Source organism: Cornus florida, unplaced genomic scaffold (assembly GCF_030987335.1).
Source record: "Cornus florida cultivar Cherokee Brave unplaced genomic scaffold, ASM3098733v1 CherokeeBrave_3.0.0_Hap2_Chr05, whole genome shotgun sequence".
NCBI classification, from domain to species: Eukaryota; Viridiplantae; Streptophyta; class Magnoliopsida; order Cornales; family Cornaceae; genus Cornus; species Cornus florida.
In genome coordinates this window covers 99,410,901-99,435,175 of record NW_026775575.1, presented here as the reverse complement: position 1 = coordinate 99,435,175, position 24,275 = coordinate 99,410,901, and the positions used below count along the sequence as shown (strand labels likewise).

General features: G+C 32.3%; 1 protein-coding gene and 1 pseudogene across 1 annotated transcript; both read left to right on the top strand.

The window, feature by feature from the left end:
• The first annotated feature begins 2,732 nt into the window (after nt 1–2,732).
• Nucleotides 2,733–8,358, top strand: LOC132307926 (uncharacterized protein At1g76660-like). Its single transcript, XM_059805826.1, has 2 exons — nt 2,733–3,262; nt 6,741–8,358. The coding sequence occupies exons 1-2, from the start codon at nt 3,149–3,151 to the stop codon at nt 8,001–8,003; spliced, it is 1,377 nt and encodes a 458-aa protein (XP_059661809.1). The 5' UTR covers nt 2,733–3,148; the 3' UTR covers nt 8,004–8,358.
• Nucleotides 8,359–10,336: 1,978 nt separating this feature from the next.
• LOC132310404 (silicon efflux transporter LSI3-like) lies at nt 10,337–23,021 on the top strand (annotated as a pseudogene).
• The last annotated feature ends 1,254 nt before the right edge of the window (nt 23,022–24,275 follow it).

The following is a 24,275-nucleotide window of genomic DNA, read 5'->3' as shown; positions in this document are numbered from 1 at the left end:
TAAAATCAGTTAAGACCAGTGATTCTGAGCTTTAACAGATGACATTCCATGAGACCGAGTAATGTTGAAGATCCAAGTCTAATTATACTTATAAAATATTCCAAAAGAAGCCACATGTTGATGAGAATGAAAAGAAGAATAAAAGGAAAACTCCTTCCCAAAAAGGAAACTTTCGCCGAAGTTGGTAACTTGAATCCATTTTGGTAATCTGGTTATATCTCTCTCTTCGAGTGTCAAAACAACTAAATTCTCGCGAAGGTTGAAAGGAAATTCGAAGAGCTACAATTTTGTATTTCACGAGGATTCCCTAAAACAACTGTTTACTTTGTCAAAATTGGACTGGAAGTCTGTATGAATTTTGGAGTCCTTATTTGACAGAATTTCTATGTATGTCTTCTATATGAACTTTAGGGCTGATATTTTATTATTTAAAGGGAGTCCTCTACAACATTGAATCATCATACAGAGGAGCTTGAGGCTGAAATCATAAAAGGAGCATTCAGAAAAAGGAAGGGATCAATCCATGGCGGTGAAGATGTCTCCAGTCATGCTTGGCTAAACACTTTGCTAGGGTTGTGATGTAGCCCTAACTTAGAACACTAGTTTGATTATATTTAATTATTGGAGAATAATTTTTATCATGCATGATTGTGTAATTTATAGGATTTTTAATTCATTTTTCAATAAGAATCGGTTTTAAAGTTTTAATTCAATTACAAATATTTTTCTATCTTGTCTTAGATATTTTAATCTTGTAATTGAACACAACTCATTCAATTCTTGTAATTGTGAATGAGATAATTACACAATGGTTTTTATCTAAATATAATGTTAGAGATTTGATGGATTATGCTTATAAAAAATAGACCATGCTACATCCTAGCATGTTATATGATTATTTTATTGATACAATCGAAGATAGTCCATGCTTATTGATACAATTAACTGGTGGTGCGACGTTAGTGGTGAAGTCATTCCCCTAGTTATCTCTCTGTTTTCTACATTCTATTTAATCATTATTCTTTAGTTTATTTTATTTTTCTACTCAGTTAATTTAGAATTAATCATCATAATTCGATTATCCTATTTTTAAGTTAATTTGAAATTTAAAAAATTTATTGATAAACTTAATTTACACAAGTTCTTTGGGTACGATACCTTTACAAGTAAGTCATATATGTAAAGATTTTTACACTTTCGAGTAATTGATATAAATCTCATAACAACAAAAATTTAAATATGAGTAGAAAAAGAAAACCATTAATGAGTGTGATTGGGTCTCTGTGGTATTAATTAAAAAGAGCAAAGCACATCAAATTCAAATTCTTTTCCTTCACACACACACACTCGATCTTAATGAGATTTTTTTTTTTTTGGTTCTTCTTTCAATTTTCCAATCAATCATCCCCACAAGGACATGTGGTGTGCCCAGTAGGACCATGACCACATTAAAAGCCACCCCTAAACCTAGTGCTTCATGTGTGAATTATCCTGTTGTAGCATGTTCTTGTGGACCCAACTTCTAATGTTTTAGTCATGACTCAGCCTTTTGGTGCATAAAATAAAGAAACTATAAAGTAAAAATCTTCATTAACCTTTGTGAATCCTCGTGAAAGATATGAAATAAAAAGGATAATAAAAGTAAAAAAGTTAGTTCTCTTCTAAAAGGCCTTTTTAACTGTGTGTCTGTGTGTGTGTGAGAGAGAGAGAGAGAGAGAGAGAGAGTAGCCTTTCTGATTTCTCTTCGCAAAGGCCCTTTTAACTGTGTGTGAGAGATATATGGTATGCATCATTTTTTGTAAAAGTTTAATTAAAGTGTAATTGAGTTTGTCTTTTAGAAAAGGTCATTTGAGAGACGAACCAACCGCGCAAGTTAGTTCAAGTGGCGGGTAAAAGAATTTTCAGAGTGGGCCCAATATTACGAAGGGGGTGCGTATTAAGAAGGGGATGGGCACACGTGCACACAATACACATTGACAAAAAACAGAGGCTTTCTCGGTAAAACAATAATTAAAAGCATAACTAATACCATCACAAAAATAAAGAAAAGAAAAACATGTATATCACCTCCCACTATTTGGACAAAACTACCCTCAGCAGCTACAAGAATTCCAGCACCCATCACCCTCGCTGCAATAACGTATTAAAATAAAATAAAAAATTTCTAAACTAATTACTCCAACTCCGTCACCAATCCTTAAATAGATTATGAAATGTTAAACTCTTTAAATGCACAAAAATATTAAATACAGTTGTGACTATTGTAACTGTACATTATGAAAGTTACAAAATATGCAGTTGTAATTATTATGGAACTTACAAAATTTAATAACCTGATCACAATAAACACAACTCTTAGATGAAAAGAGTAATTTCAAATAAATAAAGCACAACTCTTAGATGAAAAGAGTAATTTCAAATAAATAAATAAAAATACTTCATCTAAATTTCTCTTATTTTTATATAAGTATCTTATGTATAATACCATTCATGTATACATATATATACACGTGTATACGGTGTATATAAAAGTTCCTGCCAAGTACCATCATAACAAGAATTAAAGGGAATGGCTGTTTGGTGTGAAGCTTTAGAAGAAAGAAGGTATGTCATTGAATGTGCAAGTAATTTTCAGGTGAATGAATAGCAAGTAACTAACCGATTGCCAAATGGCATTCAATTCAAAACAAGGCTATTCATGTAATTTTGGATATCACTACTACTTAATGCCATATATTACTCCGTATACGCTCTGCAAAACCTTATAGTAGTTCATAGAGCTCTCGGGGTTTCGATAATCACATAGTAATATATATATATATAAGTCCACTGCCGTGTTTGACCTCAAAAGCGATAGTTACATACAGCACAATATATATATAGAGAGAGGGAGCAAGAGAGAAGGGGGCATAGATTTGCTCTGATTATATATAAATCACTGAATCTTCATTTTCTTCTTCTCCAATCTTGTTTAGTTGTTCTGGTAATTTCTATCCTTTCCGAATAGAATTCGGATTTCCCGTAACTGATTTTCTCGAGAAAGTTGCAATCTTTTGAATTCGGCGAGATTTGATCGGAAACAGTCGGAATCGCCGATGATACAAAGTGTTTGTCGGAAAAATTAGGTTAATTTTTGGATCAAGAAGAGATGAGAGGAGTGAATGGAGATATGAGAGGTGTGAACAACACTTTCGAGACTATTAACGCTGCAGCGAATGCGATCGCCTCAGCTGAGAATCGTATGCCTCAAGCTTCGGTTCAGGTAAATTCATATGATTTGATTCGTTCATTTCTCAATCTATTTTCATCATAATTGTGTTGTTTTGATTGTGTTAATTGAGCATTTTGAATTGAAAATGTTATGTTTTGCGAAAGCTGCTTATACGTAATACGATTCAAGATCTGTTGATCTTATTAGTATGTGATCGCTCGTTGATTCGTTTTTAATTTTTCTTTATGATGGAAGAGAATATGATTCTGTTAGTTCTTGTTTAATTTTGTTTCATTGTGAATTGTGATGTTATTTCGCTGTATTCTTTCTAGTCTTGGAAGGTGGACTTGTGTTCTTGAGGTACAGAATTTAGCTTGGAAATGTGAAGTTTTATGGTTTTCTTTATTAAGATGAGGTTTACATACTTTGAGGATTGTTTACATTGTGTTACTGTATGGAAATCTATAGCCTTTTACTTTTAGGAGTGTAATGGTGTTTAATTGTGGATGGATGAAGCTTCTTGAACTTTTTGAGTTTTATTTGAAAGCTGTTGACTTTAAGACACAAAGGTGTAATAATTTGTTTTCAGTTTCTCATTATTGAATCGTATCGTTACACAAGTCTGCTAGTATCAGTATGTGTTTTTTCCATCATTAAGTTTGAAATTGAGGCGGCTTTGCCGGTCAAAAATTGCCGGGATAACTATGGGTAGGATTGGATTTTCTTGGAGTTAGAGAACCCTGCTTTTCACTGCCACCAGTATGTTTGAAGTTAGAAAGAAAGGCATAACTTTTATTAGTATCATGCAGCATCTGGATATTTGCAGCTAACTCCTACTCACGTAATATTTTTGTACTCTGTTTCCTTCTGAGGTGTCCTGAATAAGATTTGTTTCTTGTTTGGTGCCAACCCAATCCAAATTGATCTATGTGCATCCTTGAATCTAACTAATATTTAAATGATAAGTCCAGATAGTTTTGCTGGTCAGAATTATCAAAGAACAGAAATATATTTCGATTTGAAATATTGTGTTGTTTTGGAGAAGTGGATACTTGTGGTCATTTCCTTTACTCATCAAGGTTGAGTATTTCGTTATATGTTTTTTGAATGCTTATTTACGGTTGTAGATAATGGGTCTAAACTAGATATCTCATTAAAAGTAAGTAATATGGGGATGATTTTTTAGTAGAACTTGAAAAATTGATGTATAGGTAGGTATTCATTGCATCATACACATTTCAACTCTTTCGTGGAGCCCATGGACAAGAGAAACCTGTTGCATTCTCCATAAAAAAAAAAGGTGCTCAAAGAATCAGCACCTTACTTCCTTATATCAGTCTTGAGTTTTTTTTTTTTTGGATGGTTTTCTTACACTGTGATATCCAATGGCTTCTAAAAAATATGCTTTTTTAGATTCATTTCAAAATTGTGTTAGGTTCTTAAGTAAAGCGGCATTGTATTTTTTACAGCATGGACGATGTAATTTATGTCAACTCCAAGGCAACTCTCTACAAGTGTTCCATTTATCGTAAATAGTAAATGCGTGTACACAATATATGCTCTATATTAAAGTATCCAAACATGGAGATCAGAACAACACTTGAGTGTTGATTTTAATCAATTGCCATGTTTAACTCTCATCTATCTGAATCTCAATCTTTGAGTCCTTTGTACACAAATTATTGAGTAAAAGGATGATTATATGTAAATATTATATTTACATTATGCGTATGACAGTGTCTTTGATTCAGTTTAGCCAAAGTGTCTTTCTATTTTGAATATGAACATGGATGTAGCGCACTAGTATTGATGAAGAACCTTCAAGTAACTCAATCCATTTTTAAAATATTTATTTAATTAATGTTTACTGATTAATCAGTAATCAATATGTTATAAACTTATCATTAGAATTAAGGCGGTAATCATTTGGCTTGACTTTGAATTCTGCTACTTTTGTTGGCCATTTTTTGTGTGGGTGTTTTTTCCCCTCTTCTATTTTTTTTCCCCCCTATCTGTTGCTATTGTTTCAGGTAAGTGGCTTATGTTGTCAGGCTTCTATTTTGGTTCCTTTTTTTCTCTTTTGCTGGTTGGGTTGGGGGTGGAGTTGGGGATGTATAGGAGATCTGGATTCCTCCTCTTGCATCCATTGTTGCACACTTTTGTGCCTGGGAAGGTAGAAAACAGTATGCAGAAATTTAGCGCAGAGGATTTGTAATCTGAAGCAAGAAAATTTGGGACTTTCTGGATTGAGAACAACTTAAATTGGATGTAGCTTTGGCAATTTTCACGTGCGGAATGTTTGTTGAATTTAAAAATAGTAAATGAATAATCATATATCACGAGTTTAAAACAAAGAGAGATTATTTGATGCATAAGTTGCAGAAAATATCAATTTCCTTTAGGGGTTGCACGCGAGATTTTCTCTGTTTGTTGATGCATACTTTCATCTGCCAAAAAAGGGGGATACTGAAATTTTGCTGTATCAGTGTATACCTATAGTCTCTTGTCTTGATGACTTCAGGCTGACACTAGAGTTGTGCTTAACAACTTTTCCCATTCTCTACATGCTAAATTTTTGTTTATATTCCTAGGGTTTTATATTTGCTTACAGAATAAGAGCTTGGTCATTTGTGAGGTAAAGAAAAATAATACAGAATAAGAGCTAGGTCTCACCACATTTATATCTGTCAAATACATTTTCTTCTCTATTCAACAACTAAAACTTGACTTTTCTGTTTGTGCCATTTTCTTTCACCTCTTAACTTGCTCAGGGAAGCTAAGTAATGATATTGGAAGTTAAATGAAGTAATGTTTTTCAGATTATTTTTCAGTTGTATCAAACAACCATCTTGGTTTGACCTCTTAAATTCTCTGATTGTGTTCTTTTGTGCAACTTCGCTCTCATGCTCTCTGTTGTTTTCAATATGCAAAGGCATTTTCGAAAGTGGGGATTGCTCTTTTAGCTTTTTTACGGGAGGATGGATTAGAGTTGTTCGTACTTAACCCATTCTAAATTTTAGTTCACAATGCTTAGCTTATTGATTGGGCAGCTATATGGCTAAAGAGATGGCATGTCTAAAACAAAGATTTTCTTTATTTTTTTTGGGTTGGGGGAAACTAGGAACACTATAGAGCTCTACAATTCTATTTCCGTAGTCAATCAGTCAAAGCAAAGCCTTGGCTGGGGCATAACCCAGGACTTTACAAGAAAGTAATTCTAAGCAAAAAGAAATTAGATACAGCAGCAAGCAAAAATGGTTAGCAAAAAAAAAAAACAAAAGAGACAGTTATTTGGTTGCATAATATGAAACATAATTATCTCAGGATCAGCATTGTTTCATTTTCTAGTATCAAGCATGATGAATCTGAGGCCTGATGAAATTTCTTTGAAAGCCTTAATACTTGGAGTTACTCATACTTGCCCTTTCAATCTGCTGTCTTCTAGTCTCATGTTAAATTAAGAAATTTTTTTGTCAGAGTTACCTATTATAAGTTTAATGTTATTGATAGAGTCTTTGGTTACATGCAGAAAAGAAGATGGGGAAGTTGCTGGAGTATATATTGGTGTTTTGGATATCAGAAAACCAACAAGCGAATTGGGCAAGTTCCTGAAACAACAGCCCGAGGAGCAGAGGTTCCAGCAGCTGAAAATCCAACCCAAGCACCTTCTCTAGTACTTCCCTTTGTTGCACCTCCTTCCTCTCCCGCTTCTTTCCTTCAATCAGAACCTCCCTCTGCTACCCAATCACCCGCTGGTTTGCTGTCCTTCACCTCAATGTCAGCCAGTATGTGCTCCCCAGGTGGCCCTGCCTCCATTTTTGCTATTGGCCCTTATGCCCATGAGACACAGTTGGTCTCACCCCCTGTTTTCTCTACGTTCACCACAGAACCATCGACTGCACCCTTTACTCCTCCTCCTGAGTCTGTCCAACTGACTACACCTTCCTCACCCGAGGTGCCATTTGCTCGGCTTCTTGATCCCAACCACCAGAATGGTGAAGCTGGTCAGAAATTTCCTTTATCCCACTACGAGTTCCAATCTTATCAACTTTACCCAGGAAGCCCGGTCAGCCATTTGATCTCTCCAAGTTCGGGCATCTCTGGTTCTGGCACCTCATCACCTTTTCCTGACCGTGAGTTGGCTCCTGGTGGTTCCCATTTCCTTGAGTTCTGCACTGGTGTCCCTCCGAAGCTCTTGAATCTTGACAAGTTCTCCCCCCATGAATGGGGTTCGCGGCAAGGATCTGGTTCCTTGACCCCGGATGCTGTGGTACCTAGATCTCGGGATAGTTTTCTTCTGGATCGTCAGAATTCTGATATCGCACCACTCCCAAATATATTCAATGGAGGTCAAAATGATGAACATGTTGATCATAGAGTTTCATTTGAAATAACTGCGGAAGAAGTTGTTAGATGTGTAGAAAAGAAGCCAGCAGCTTTGGCCAAGGCTGTATCAGCATCTCTAGAGAATGCAAAACGCGCTGGTGAAAGAGATGAAAATTCAAGTGAATTGCAAATGCCCAATGGTCATGAGTGCGTTGCTGGTGAAACATCCCACAACTTACCAGAGAGAGCTTCAGCAGATGGGGAGGATGGACGGCGTCATCAGAAGCACCGAACACTCACTCTCGGATCTCTTAAGGAATTTAACTTTGATAACGCAGATGGAGGAGATTCTGACGAGCCTACTATTGGCTCTGACTGGTGGGCCAACGAGAAAGTTCTCGGGGAGGAGGCTGCCCCAACCAAGAACTGGACCTTCTTTCCAATGATTCAGCCAGGTGTCAGCTAAGTGGTAGGACCCGACTTCCGCTTTAATGGATCAAGTTGTAGAGATTTAATGGGTTCTGGATTAAAAATGATGGGTGTTGCAGAACTGACCAATACATGAAGGCTGTTTTTTGAGCACTTCCTGACCTGAAGAAAGCCCTGAGATGGGAATGTTTTGTTAGGGTTAGTATGGGCAGTAGCTTTTTTTTTTTTTGTTCCCCCTATACCTAGGCTGAAGCATAGAAAAACTTACAGTACTATCAATTCTCAAATAGTTGTCTTTTATCCTTTTGCTTTTGTATTATAAATAATTCATAGAACAGAGTTCACGGTGATACTGATAATGAAATGAATATTTGGGCGATCTTTTTGTACAATTTTGAGTAACGACCATGGCTTGTATCATCACTTTTGATCCAGTGGAAATGAAAAAAGGAGTTGAGAACAACTTTGAATCAGAGACTTTATAAGCTGTGTCTGAACTTGTGACATTGGCATTCTTTACCGGACTTCGAAAATAATGCAGGGTTTTTGTTTTTAACATCGAAGGGTTTCTGAATGGCTCTGCCTAAGCTTCTTGATCCAGGAAGTGAAGTAGAATTACCGGACCGATTAAAGACGGTTAACTTCTCAATTTGACTCAAACACATCCACTCGATTTGAAAAATTGAAAATTGACTCAACCTTTTACAAAAGTGTATCAAGTGATTGTGATTAAGTCCGTTTGAAAAATCGGGTCTATTTAGTTCGTTCAAACAAAATGAATTTTCCTTTTGGTGAATGCCAAAGAAGAAAGGCAAATACCATTACTATTACAACTAGGGTAATGTTTGTTTTAGTTATACGTTGATTAATATTCAAAATTTTATTGAGATAATTGGTAAATAGTCCTAATGTTTAGTTGAAAGTTGAAACTTCCTTTGTACACTAGATATAAAAATAAGAGAGAAGTGTCAATAAGTTTTACTTTTGTTCTTCAAAAAAACAAGTCAAAATGTTCGAGAAGACCGATTTTGAGGCCCAAAGACCGTAAATTCAACGCACGCCACCTTAACAATAAGGCTATTTTTCAACCTACTATAAGTCAATTCAAGGAATAATATATTTACCGAAAAAAAAATTCAAGGAATAATAATAACGTTTTTCATGAATATTTTTTTCCCTTCTATTCTTTCTGTAGTTTGGCTTAAATTGAAAAAAAAAAAAAAAAAAAAAAAAAAAAAAAAAAACCTTAAAAGGCAGGAGAGCACAACGTTTGGAGTGATTCGGGTTGTAAGGAAGCCTTTTGGTCCTCCTTTTTTGCCCTTTGGGCCTGTGGCAGTTTCGCTTGTAGGCCCATTGGGTTTGCCCAAAAGTTATGCTTGAATATATGGAATTGGGCCTTTGTACAATCCTACTTAACGTGATCTGTTTCTCGCGTACTTTCACTTCATGTGATTTATAGGTCTTGTAATTGAAAATTTAGAAAAGTCTTTTTTTTTTTTTTTTTTTAAATTATAAGACACGGAATTCTGTGTTCCAAACACAACATGAGAGTAAATGGGGTTTTTATCAATGGAAAGAAAAGAAGGGTATGAGGTGCAAGATTTGAAGTCATGGAAATCAAGTGTTTTTACAAAAATGGTGTTGGTGTTTTAGAGTTGTTCTCTCTTTTTTGGGTTGAGTTGTGATCAGCTGATAGATTCTTTGAGGCATGGCGAAGAATGAAGATGGGTTAAGAGAACAAGGTCTTGAATTTTGGAGGGAGCAAAATGTTCAAGTAAGGATCATTTATTCGTTAATTATGGTTTGACTGACTTCACTAATAGAAAGATCAATAATTGATGTTTTCAACATTTTATTTTCTCTCTTTCAACATCAATAAGTGTGAAAATGCACAAATATGTTAGATTCTGGCTTATATGTACTACTTGCATTTCATAAACAGATTGCTTTACTCATTTATTGTATTGATGATTTCTCTCTATTTTCTTTCAGAGCTCTCAATGTGTAAGATTACTCCTCCTTGTCGTCAAACGACTATGGGTTATATGGGTTTCTCTGTATTAGAATCAGGGGTTGCAATATCAAAAAAATCTCTCTACTTTTAAATTGAAAAGACACTAAAGAATCCTTGCTGTGAGTGGATTTTGAGTGGGATAGCACTTAATTCCATGAATAAATGTAGTAGTTGATGTCAATGTGGAATTGCTTGCTTACCTGTGGGCAGACAGAATAAGACGGCGTGAAACCGGTGAGATTATTATAGGATTTTCACTCACCAATAGTAAATGATTTCAAAAGAGCACGTGATTTGATTGATTAAAAAAAAAGTTGGCACACATTACACACATTTTAGAGAATGAAAACCTAAAATTGTGCCAATTATTATTATTATTTTTTTTAAAAAAATTGGGAATTAGTGTTATCAAGTTGTCGCGAGGACACTAAACTGATTTTTAGACTATCCTGCTTCATTTTATTGTGAGGTTCAGATCTAACAGATTGACACTATAATTCTGAAACCAAAGTATTGGTTTTGCAATGCTGAATGCTATATTATGAACGAACCCTTTCTTCTTCTTTTTTGAATGTTTTTTGGTGACAACAAAGGATAAGCACTCTGTTGAAAGTTCAAAGAGTTTGTCAAGGGGATTCTGATCTTGGTTTATCAGTTTATACATATAAAAGGAGGAAATGATAGACAACAGGTCCTGTCTTGTTGAAAAATCATTAATTTTTGTTTACTTCTCACAAGGAAAGTTGCTTAGAAGTCGTTATGATTTCAATAACACAAACACTGACATTATTTTAGCATCTAATCTGTTAAATTCTCCTCTTTGGTGCCTTTGTCTGAATGGGATTTGCTTGTATTTTGGAAATTCTTGTTCCAATTCAAGGTTTCAATGAGTTCTTTAGCACTTAGCCTGACATTACTATTTTTCTATCCAATCTCTGTTAATGGACACTTTAAATGCAAAATATTTGTTGGACTTAACTCTGGTATGAGTATGGTATATGAGTCTTGACATTTTATTCAATAATTCAAGTTTACTATATATTTATACACAAATATCTCTTATGGTGTTCCCTGTGTTACATTGTTATTTCAAATTGAGTGACATACTCGTGTTGAACATCCAATGTCATATCTTTTTATCTCAGAACATAAAATAATAATAATAAAAGTATGGTGACAACTATGAAGAATTACACGTGTCTGCTTGTCCTTGGATTTGGAGATCTTATAAATCCAACAGGGACGCATACACACACCCAACATACTCACCTGAGTCCATGTAACAAAGTCAGAACTTGGGGTAGTTTCATTTCCTTCAGAAGCAAGGTTCAAGGTTGTAGAGTTGCAAATATGGTCTTGGCTCCTACTGTTAAAGTGGTTTTAGGTTCGGTTGCTTTTGCAGTCTCATGGGTTTTGGCTGTTTTTCCGGCAGTTCCTATTCTTCCCATTGGTAGGACGGCAGGGTCCCTCCTAGGAGCCATGCTTATAGTCATCTTCAGGATTATAACACCGGACGAAGCATATGCTGCAATAGACCTCTATGAAAAATTCGGAAGATGCAGCTCCAATAGAATCTATGGAAGAAAAGAAGCGTTGGTCGAAGTTATGGAAGAGATTGGTCTGGAAGTCGTGTGTTTATCTTGTTAGTGGAGGAATGCTGATTGTTTTGCTTACAGGTTTAAATATGTCTTGGACTGCGGTTACTGCGGCACTTATTCTTGTTGGTAAAATATATGCTTCATGTGACATTTAAGATATAACAAATCTTATACTAATATGTCATGAGATAATTAACAATATGCTAAGAAATCATTAATTAAATATGCAACTCTATATTTAATTAAATATACAAGATAAATTAATAAAATAATAATAATAAATAAAGAACCTGGGCCGAGGCTAGTATTGGATACTATGTCCTTAAGACAGATTCGCCCCGCTATGGTGCTAACGGACTCAGTGACGTCTATCTCACAGGATACAACGGTCTACATCCACCAGTAGCAGCACTACAAACTCGTGGATACGGCGAACCTTCTCCGTGTAATACTCTCTCTGACTCAAAAATGCATCTATACTATATAAATACTGAATTTGGTGCAATCCGAACCAAATGGTTCGGACTAATCTTAATATGGTTCGATAAAATTGGATTAGGGTCTAAGTGGTTCGGACCACTTAACATATGGTTTGAACCCACTTGGGTTGGGTTCAAGTTTAGAGAGGGAGAAAGAAGAAAATGAAAATTGAACCACTTGCAAATGATCCAAAGGGGGGTATTTATAGAAACAGAAATGCCTTTTCAGATTGGGTGTATCTCTTCATTATTGGACACAACCATTGCAATAGGTTACAATGCTTCACATGGTGTCTATTCACCACTAGACACATCTATTCCAATAAGTTGTAATGGTTTACATGGTGTCTGTTCACCAATAGATGCATCCATTACAATAGGTTGCAATGTGCCTTTTTGAGTGGGTGCAACCATGGGTTATGATGGTTCGAAAAAAGGTGTAACCCTTTGAAAAAACTAAAAAGTGGTTTTTTAATTTAAAAGGTGTAACCCTTTAGAAAAACTAAAATATGGTTTTTTAATTTAAAATGTGTAATTTTTTTTTTTTAATTCAAAAAACCAACTACCCAAAAAACCCACTCATTTGTGAAACCCATTTAAATAAGCCTAGCCCAAAATTAGACCTAATCCAAAATTCCAAAAAAGAATAATCTGAACTTTACAATTAAGCCCAAGCCCAAGCCTAAATCCTAAACTCAGCTTATTTAAATTTCAATTTGTTTCAACATTTTTTCTATATGGGACAAACACTTCCCACATTTTGCATACTCATTTAGGCTTATCAAAACACCACACTTTGAAGCTAATTTCTCATTCATCTGGAAACGGAAAGTAAATATACCACGTTCTTCTCCTTGCGGAGAGAAACGCGCTTGTCTAGAGATCCGTAAAAAATTATTAGCGAAATCTATTTCAAATCTCATCCAAAGTTTATGTTTTTAATGCCTCCGTTTCCAACAGTTCTTGTGATTGTTGATTTCAAGGATGCCCAGCCATGCCTAGAAAAGGTAAATTATGTGTATACAATAAGTTCATCAGTATTGAATTTTGTTGAAACAAATTATAGCTTGTAAATGTGCCTTATTCTCCCTTACTTCACCTTTTTGAATCAGGTTTCTTACCCTCTCTCCTGATATTCTTTTGTGGAATGTTTGTCACGATTGATGGCTTCAACAGAACGGGAATACCTAGCACTCTCTGGAGCCTCGCAGAGCCTCATGCACGGATCAATCATGTTAGCGGTGTTGCAGTGCTTGCTCTTGTAATACTTCTCCTTTCAAATGTTGCTTCAAATGTAACTACTGGTAAGTCGATGCTACTCTTCTTTTTATTTTTGTCATTTATGTTACGAAATATAAGTGAGGGTGAAAATCGTGGTATTCAATCAAGATTTTCTATGTTGAAGGTGCTATTTCGTGTTTGTCATCCAACCTCTCTTGGCCCTTATAAAATTTATTTCTCCATTTATTAATTTCAGTAAACTTCATTTGGTTGGCGTTTCAATACACTATTTCCTTTATGGCTATATTTTTTGTAAAAATAATTTCCTTAGAAAAAGGAATGATGCAAATTTACATGACTTTAAATAGTATCCCCTAGGAGGTTAAACATGCTTCTTGGCTTAGTGCTGGACAGAAGTTGCGGAAACAAACATGAAGGCACCGTTTGTTTGAGAGTAAAATATTTTTCGAAAAATATTTTATGTGTTTTTTGGTGTTTGGTTGTCTTAAAATATTTACTAAGAAAAAAAATGTTAAAATCTTAAAAAAATAACTTATTTATCAATTTTCGGCAGGCTATTTTACACGCTGCATCCGATGAACTCAACCTCAACCTTAATCTACACTTTTGCCAAACACCGAAAAATAAAAATAAAAGAAAATACTTTTCATGAAAAAAGAAGAAAATATTTCACGTCGAAACAAACGGAGCCAAAGTTCCTTTTCTTTTTCGCCATTGTCATTTCTTATTTTCATGCTCTATGGGCAGTGCAAGAAATGGAGAACTATTCTAAGAAGTTGGATAATATATATTTTTTAAATTGTATTCATGGTTGCTGCATTGTTAGCCACTTTTTTTATTAAGTTTAAAATATTCCATCTTAATTATCGATTTTTTTTTAACAGAGCCTCTGAAAAAAAATTAAAGTCAGATTTAACAAGAATAAAAGTTGGAGTTACACTATGTAATGACGATGGTATTATGTGCAGCATTTGTTATTGATAGACGCACTTTGTCTCTGTAGTTGTCAGTCTTTGGGATCATAGAATTTTATATATTGTCGAAACATTTTTTTATGATACTATTTCATGGATCATTTAATTTGATTCTTATTATTCTAACAATCTATTTTCACAAGAATTATTGACGTGAATGTAATTAAAAAAACTTATTTTGAAAAGTTGGATGGGGCATTTTTTTACTATGTTGCAACTTTGGTTTTGTGGAGATAGGCACTTTTATATCAAGATTTATATAGTCCATCTTTGGGTATTATTTTTATTGCAAAAGAACCTTGGGAAATTTGTTGAGGCATCGAATTGGAGTAATCTGCATGCTCTGTTACTTAAAGGTGAACTTCACTAAAAAGTTGGATGGCATTTTTTATATTGAATTGATGGCTTCTGTACTTGTGGACTTACACATTCTTATTAAGTTTTAAATATTCCATCTTGGATATTATTTTTTGTTGCAACCAAGCCTATGAAGATTTTTTGAAAAACTGTCGCATCTAGAAGACAAAACAAAGTTGGGAGTTATCTTCGTGCTCCATGTGAAGTAATGGAGAAACTTATCTTAACTTTTTTATTTTATTATATATGTTTGTTGTTTTGCAATGTTGTTGGCTTTTTTAAAGGTCACCACTATCATATTAAGTATTTGATCTTGGGAATCTTTTCCAATCTAATAGTAGAATCAATGACTTCGTGTAATGCAAATGTGATTATGTGTGGAAGCATTATATGTTAAACCAATTCTGTCATAGTAGTTGCTGGTACTTTATGATACTATCAGTTGATCATCTCACTTGCTTCACACAATAAAACAAGAGACAAGTTAGACAATTTGTCAAATAAAGGAATCAAAGTGAGAAATCACTCTGTATTGCAAATGTCATCATGTGCTTAAGCATCTGATATCGTTACGAATTCTGTCAGAGTAGTTCCCAGTCTCTGTCTTTGAGATCATAGAAGTTTATATAGTTAAAGGGTCATTACCCAGTGTGGTTACTGGTAATCGAGAGTGCTGGGAGAAATAGACCATATACAAACCTGACCTTGTGCTGCTCTCAGTATTCGAACTCGTATTCTGACATTTGACAGCTTGAGCTTTTTATTTAGATGAATGTAATAGTGACCTAAAAGATAAGGTCACTAATGAGACTCGGAGAAAAATTAGGTGTAGCAACTATTGGTGAAAAAATTAGAGAGAGGGAAAGACGAGAGGGCAACCAAAATTAACATAGGATGTGGTTATTAGAAATGACTTTAAAAAGTTAAATATGGTAGGTGAAATGGCATGTAATAGGAAAGATTTGAGATGGAGAAAATTCATTTGGCTTATCCCATTCATATAGGATTAAGGCAAGTATGATGATGATGATAATGATGACCGAAAAATTTGGATGGAAATTTTATATCAAAGTGGTGGTTTTTGTGTAAGGTAGCACTTTCGTAGTTCCATCTTGGATATTGTTTTTTGTTGCTACAGAACTTATAAATTGTTTTGGAAGTCTATCAGATCTAATAGAGAAATCAATGTGGGAGTCATCTTCTTGTTTCTAGTGAATGTAACGGAGAACTTACCTAAAAACTGGATATCATTTGTTATAATGCAGTGATAACTTTTGTAAAGGTAGCCACAACCGTGTGAATTTTTAAAACTGGATATCATTTGTTATAATGCATATTAAAATGAACCGAAGTGGGACTTTTATGTGTAATGTAAATGTGATAATCATCACAAAAATTGTCATAGTAAATTTCAATTTCCGGGAGCAGAAAATTTATTTATTTAGTTTTAATTGTGGCCCATATGATTTGGACATGTGACATATTACTTGGTGGCTAAGTAAATATATATCAATTAATATTATTTATTTTTGGTCAACTTATAATTACCTTTTTGGTAATTATTTATTGGAGAAGTGTTTTCCTTTCTTATTCCTTACTTTGATGGAAAGTAGAATTATGTTACTAAAAGGAAAACTGGTCCTCTCTTTATCTTTATAAAAGTGCATATACTCCATCAATTATGGACGATTAATGATACAACACTATAATGTTTATGTGTGCAAAAGGCCAAGAGAGAGAAACCAATTTTCACCTTTGCCTGTTGATTAGAGTTGCAGATTAGTTCGTGGTTAAATGATCTAGATGTTGGATTTAATCTCAACAAGTTTTGATATCATGAATCAAGGTATTTATATCTAACCATTTATTTATGCATTATAGATATGTGAAAATCATGAAGTTCTAAGATATGTGATTCATGTAAATTTGTGATTAATGGCTTAAAACAAATAATTATAGTTTACACGTGGTATCAGAGCCCGTTGTTTTGGAACTCATTATTTTTCATTATCATTGCATAAATAATATATGTAAGTTTAAATGAAAATTAAATAATTTAATTTATGAGATTTGGATTTATATAATCTATTGGATTAAGATACACTGTAATTGACCTCCACACATGTGTCAATAGTTATGACGCGATCCATTCATTTAAAACTGTTAAGTCTGCTGGTATATTATGTTGACTTTGGATTTATCAGTTTTGTTGACTTCATTAATTGTGTTTCTTGAATTCTAAATTTATAGTTGAAAGTTATATATATATATATATATATTACTGTCTAGAATCTATTTGTATATATAATGATCAGATTTGTTAGCTTCACACTTGATGTTATATGTTGTGCCTCATTTTATGTACTTATGTGTGTGTGTGTGTATATAATAAGACAAATCAAAGTACATAATGAAACTTTTGATTACATAATGAGACAAATCAAGATACATAATGAAAAAAATAAGTCAGAATGTTATTTTCGTGCATAATAAATTTACAGAATGAAATTTATTATTTTTATTCTGCTGCGCAAATCTGGCTGTTAATTGTAATGATGTTGTTTTGTACATAATTAAATAAAATAAATAAATAAATTATTAAATACATAAAGTACGTGTATTTATTTATTTTATTGAAAATCTGAATTTCTAGAATAATATGTGAGTCTAGAAATTTAATTTGACCGTATTGGACATACAAATAAATGATTGTTTTGTACCCAAACATATATACAAGATGGAGAATCAATTTTACATTGATTCAATTCTGATCTCCAAGTCCGAAAATAAAAATAATATGTTTTATTATATATATAAAATAAAAGGATTTTTTTTATTGAATTTTCGGACTATTAAGTTTCTGGGATCGAACATTTTTATACTAGGATCGATCAGTATAAGTATGTGTGTATAATGTTAAATGGATAAATGAATGATTAATTAGTTACTAGTTAATTTAATATTCATATTATGTGAGGGTTAGTAGCTACCAAAGTGGCCTAACCGTAATGGTCGATGAATATTAATTTTAGTAGTAAATATAACTTACTGATGAATTAATCTCTATCTAATTTAATATTCATATTATGTGAATATTGGTAGCTACCAAAGTGCCCAATCATAATGATTGATGAATATTAATTTTTGTAGTAGACATAATTGATCATAATTAATTACTATCTAATTTAATATTCATATTATGTAAATGTTGGTAGCTACCAAAGTGGCCTAACCATAATGGTTGATGAATATTAATTTTAGTAGTAAACATAATTGCAATATTTCATGAATTATGATCCTTATTATTTTTTGTGATATTCATGAATATTGAGTTTATTTAATTATGAGAAATAATTCATCAAAGGGAATTGATTTTCAAGTGATTAAATGAACATTAAGGTATTGTATGTATTTTTTAATTGGGTAGATATAGGATATCCAAAGGTAACTTATCTGTTTAATTAAAAAAAAATGCATCACCAATAAAGGTATACATATAAATACATATAAGTATCATTATTGGTATTTTATAGTTGCCACCCAAAGGAGTACTATAGTTATACATTGTATTTATATTTTTAAGTTATACATACGTGTTGTTAACTCAAAGCATTATTGTTGTGAGTATTTTATCTTATCATGTTTGTTTTATTATATCTCTTAATTCGCATGCTACATCTGTTATGATTCTTGATAGGACTAACTTCTTATAATGAAATGAGTAAGTTGGGTTTAAAATTTAGATGTGTTAAATCTTGATTTAACATTTTAAATTGAGAAACCTACTGTTATTACTAATAAAAACAGTGAGGAAGAAAAGATTCTCCATAAAGCTTGGGAGAGATCGAACAGATTAAGCATTATAGTTTTGCGAATAATTGTTCCCCATAGTGATAGTGCTAAGGAATATTTGATTATAAGAATGTTTTCGTATTGTAGATAAATATGTAAAACGAAAATTATTAATTGATATAACTACTATGCATTTTTTGTTGGTACTCGTACCATGTATGGTCGTATTTTTAGATAACTAATGTTGCTGCAAAATTGAGAACCTTATGGATGATTGTGAATGAGAATTTTCTTATTCAATTTATTCTCAATTTCTTGTCTATTCAGTATGGGTCATTTCGAATTAACACTATTAAGACAAGTGGAAAGTGATTTAATTGATCATTATGTTAATTTAGGAGGAGACAAGACTTAAGTAGCAAAGTAATCATTATATTCATCTGATAACTCAAGAAGTTATAAATAAATTTTAGGAATAAGCCTGAAAAGGTATTAAGTGAGCAACACCCAAAATTAAAAGATTTAGGTCAATCTACTAAAAGAAATGAATGTAATAATGAAAAAGTGGTATTGATGTATTGAACACTTTTAGAAAGATTACATAAAATATAAAAAATGATTCGAAAAAGAATGGTAAGCTTTTGGCTTTTGTATATTTTGAACTACTTATTGAAATTCTTTTTAATACATAATAGGTTGACTTAAATACTAATGTTTATGTTTCTAATAGATGCAAGAATTTCTTATGGTCTAAACCACAAATTCAAATAAAAATTTCTTATTTATGATAATTGGAAAAAAAAAAAAAAAGTTTTGTTGAAACCATTGCGACATTATGTTTAATGTTAGACAGTGGATTTTATTTAAATTATTTCAAACTTTTTAGGTTTATTCAATTTCCTATAATTTGATTTTATTTCAAAACTTTATGTTAATGGTTTTTCATTTAAATTTGATAATGATGTTTATTTTAGAAATTCTAATTTGTGAGTTATTGTATTATTGTAGATAATTTCAGTAAATTCAAACTTGATAGTTTATTTATTAAAAACTTTTTGATCTTGCATCATAATATTAGAATTAAGCGTAGCTAAATTAATAGAAAATTTATCTTTCTTGTGGCATAAAAGACTAGGTCAATATCTAGTAAAAGATTAGGAAAATTAGTAAAGGATGTGATTCTTCTGAATCTAAACTTTACTAATTTTGGTGTGTGTGTAGATTGTATTAAGGGTAAACAAACCAAACACACAAAGAAATGAGCCACATGAAGTACAGAGCTTCTTGAAATTATTCATACAGACATTTGTAAACCTTCTGATGTTCCATCTTTTGGAGGAGAAAAGTATTTTATCACATTTATAGTTGATTTTTCACGTTATGGATATATCTATTTGTTGCATGAAAAATCTCAAACAGTGGATATTCTTGAAGTATACATAAATGAGGTTGAAAAACAACTAGATAGAAAAGTGGAAATTATAAGGTCATATAGAGGTGGTGAATATTATGGAAAGTATGATGAAACGGAGTTAATACTCTAACCGTTTGCTAAACTCCTTGAAATGTATGACATTTGTGCTCAATACACTTTGCTATACATGCTACAACAGAAGCGTGTAGCTGTAAAGTATAATCGTACTCTTATGAAATTGATTAGGAGTATGTTAAGTAATTCCTCGTTACCCATAATGTTGTGGATATTAAGTAATCTAAAAGGGACAAGTTTTACTTTCCTAAACACAGTACGATAATTATTGAAACTAGTAATGTCAGATTCATTAAGAATGGTGAAGTCAGTGGAAATGATAAAAATAAGAATGTGATCATTTAAGAAGTTAAGATACAAATTTCTTTACCCATAACTTCTAAAGAAATAATTGTTCATTCAGTTATTGAACTGTATAACACCGAAAAATAATTGAATGATCAACAACTCCATGATGAGATTGTCATCAATGAATATATCGTAAAAAAATCATAAGGAATAACATTAAGATGATCTCAAAAAGGAGATCTGCTCTTCCGGATGACTATGTGGTATATCTGCAAGAATTTAATTTTGATTGATTTTCTGAATGGGAGTTTAGAAAGATGAAGTCTATATGGAACAACCTAAAGGCTTTACATTAAAGAGTAAAGAATACATGGTCTATAAACTTAAGATGTTAATACATGAACTTAAACAAGCTTCTTGACAATGGTATATTAAGTTCAATGATACCATTATTTCTTTTTGTTTTAAGTAAAACACTGTTGATCAGTGTATATATTATAAGCTTAGTGGGAGTAAGTTTATATTTCTGATTCTATATATATTGATGATATTTTGTTTGCTAGTAGTGATCTAATTTATTATAAGAAACTAAAAGTTATCCCTAAGAACTTTGAAATGAAATATATGGATAAGGCATTTTACGTAATAGGAATATAAATATTTCATAATAAATCACGTGAATTTTTTTTTAGAATTGTCTCATAAAGCATATATTAAAAGAGCTCTAGAAGATTTGGCTGGAGGAACAATATTATGAAAAGTGCAAAGTAATTTATTATTACTTTGTCTATTATGAATTTTTTAATTTGTAGTATGTTTTGAGGCTACAATTTATGATTGTAGAATTTATTTCAGGATTTGGAGTTATTGGTACAATTTTCAGATTGCTGAAAATTTATGCTGCAATTGTTGATTTTCTTGTATGAAAAATGATAGGTATTCTAAAGTTGAAATACTTTATCATTAAAGAAGATATTTAGAAATAACGAATGTCTATTGAATATATAAGTACACATCTTATGATTGTAATCCATTAACGAATGGACTACCACCCAAGACATTTATGGAACATGTTAAAAGAATGGGTCTTGAATGTAGTTAATGATGATTATTTTTTAATTGTGGATTGCTTAACCGTGCTTATATATATTTGACATTTTGCACTCATTAAATGTGTTTATAATATTTCCTATTAATTAATATACATGTACGTATTGCTTTAATAAATGGTAATAGGAATAGTCTTGAAAAAGACATTATTGTTAGATCATTATTGATACTTCTTATTTATAGACTATGTTGAATAGGTTACTAGTGTTGTGGTACGTGGAAGGGACTGTGTCATTTAGGTACATACAACCGCCATGACTCATATTGGTAGTTTGTTTACCATGGTATTTATGATGACCAACTTAATACCTTAATCTGATTTATGGTGCACACTAATGACTATTTTACTAAACCACTACAGAAATTATCATATTTGCCAAGTGGGAGAATGTAAGATTATTTATTTAATTGTGGCCCACATGATTTGGACATGTGACATATTACTTGGTGGCTAAGTAAATATATATCAATTAATATTATTTATTTTTGATCAACTTATAATTACCTTTTTGGTAATTATTTATTGTAGAAGTGTTTTCCTTTCTTATTCCTTATTTTGATGAAAAGTAGAATTATGTTACTAAAACTGGTCCTCTCTCTGTCTTTATAAAAGTGCATATACTCCATCAATTATGGACGATTAATGATACTACACTATAATGTTTATGTGTGCAAAAGGCCAAGAGAAAGAAACCAGTTTCCACCTTTGTCTGTTGATCAGAGTTGCAGATTAGTTCGTGGTTAAAGGATCTAGACGTTAGATTTAATCTCAACAAGGTTTGATATCATGAATCGAGGTATTTATATCTAACCATTTATTTATGCATTATAGATATGTGAAAATCATGAAGTTCTAAGATATGGGATTCATGTAAATTTGTGATTAATGGCTTAAAACGAATAGTTATAGTTTACATTAATCGTTAAGAAATTCTGCATCACACCATTTAGTTGATCACGTAACCTGCTTTTCATTAGCTGAAAATAAGTTCCTTTGAATTTTCATGATGATCAAGTTTGTTTCTTTAATATAGTTATGGATTTGCATTTAGAATATACATATAGTTTTTTATCACCTAACATCCCACATTGTGCATTATTTAACTAATAAAACAGTATACCATACTCAACCTCCGGAAAAAAAATAGAGGTAATAAGGGTAGCTACGAAACTTGCATTGCTTAAAAATTGTTGTCTTCTTGTAGTTCTTCTGCTTGGAGCAAGAGCTGCAGCATCTGCAGCAGCAATAGCTCCAAGCACAGAGAAGAAAGCATGGCTCATCTTGGCATGGGTGAGCACAGTTGCTGGGAACTGGTCACTGTTGGGTTCGGCTGCAAACCTGATTGTGTGTGACCAAGCTGGTCGTGCTGAGTCTTCTGGTTATAATCTTTCCTTCTGGACCCATCTCAAGTTTGGACTACCCTCAACGATCATTGTCACGGCTATTGGCTTGACACTGGTAAAGCTGTGAATTTCTTAACATCCCATCTGATAGCCAAGAGGTCGTGCTGCTTGACAAGCGTAAAGTACCACAATTAATTAGGAGAAAATACTGGTAGTTTCTCTAATAATTGGAAGAAGAAATGAAGTTTTATGTGTAATATATTGTGTTCAAACATGGAGTTCCACTGTCTTTGTTTAGAGCTTGAATAGATATGTCTTATGTGTGCAGCAGTTAGCGGATGATTATTATAGCTACTTGATTGAATTGTTTAGACGATGTTGATCATAACTGAGTGATCGATTTTATTGTGATATTATTTAAGTTCTGAATTGAATTATAATTTTGTACTCCTGTTGTATTTTGTCTGAAAATTAACATGGAGTTAAGACTCCATAAATAAATAAAAAGACCAAATAAAGACTAAGACATAAATATATATATATATATATATATATATATATATATGATGATGATGATGATGATGATGAATTGTGTGAATAAGAGATATGAAGTGCAGTAGTTTTCAACAACTTTAAAAATGAGAACTTTATTCAGACTTGCAAGAATTAAAAAGGGAAGAAATCACATAACCCCAGCTCGGTAACTTGATAGCATTTCTTTAATTCAGGAGGTGTTTAATTTTAGTGAGGAATTTTTTTGCATGAAAATGTTAGTAGAGGAGGGTTACATAATTTTTTCCCTCAAAATAACCATTCTTACTATTCATCATGCATTTCATCACAGATAAACTGCCCTCTTTGTAGTAGTAGGGTCACAAGTTAGAATCAAATTGTTCAATGTACTAGTTCGATTTTGATCAATATCATGATAAGTCAAACTCAAATCTTCACTTTAATAATGTTTATCAACAAGTCGAGTTTAAGCATGATATTTAATGTTTTTCTCTCTAGTTTAAATATATTTCCTTTAGTTGTAAAAATGTGTTATAAAAATATAATAACTATGGTAGAATATAATAAATTTTTAAAAAAATTAATATATAAGTTTCACCCAATTATAACTCGAGCAGAGTATGTTCGAATTCATTATCAAACTCCAATCGAGCCAAGTTGAATTCATAAGCAAATGGATGAAGCTCAAACCATTTGGAGTTCTGTTCAATATATTTATACAATTAATATTGAATATAACTTAAGCCCCGACAATATCATATGCTCGGTTTATTTGCAATCTTGAACTTGAGACATTCTTACAAAAATTCCTCACCACAAATAAACTGACCCATTTGCAGGCCACAAATTAAAATCAAATTGTTCAAGTATTTTAATCAATTTCATTTCATGTTAAGTCAAACTCTAACCTTTACATTAAATTTATTTGTTAACAAGTCGGGTTTAACACAAAATGCCTGATATATCTATCTATATATATATATAAGTTTCACTTAATCATAACTCAAGTTGAGCATTTTCAAATTCAATTTAAGACCAAATGAAAAACTTGCAATTGATCAATGGAGTGAAGACACCTTAGCAAAATGAAAGAAAACATGATTTCATAG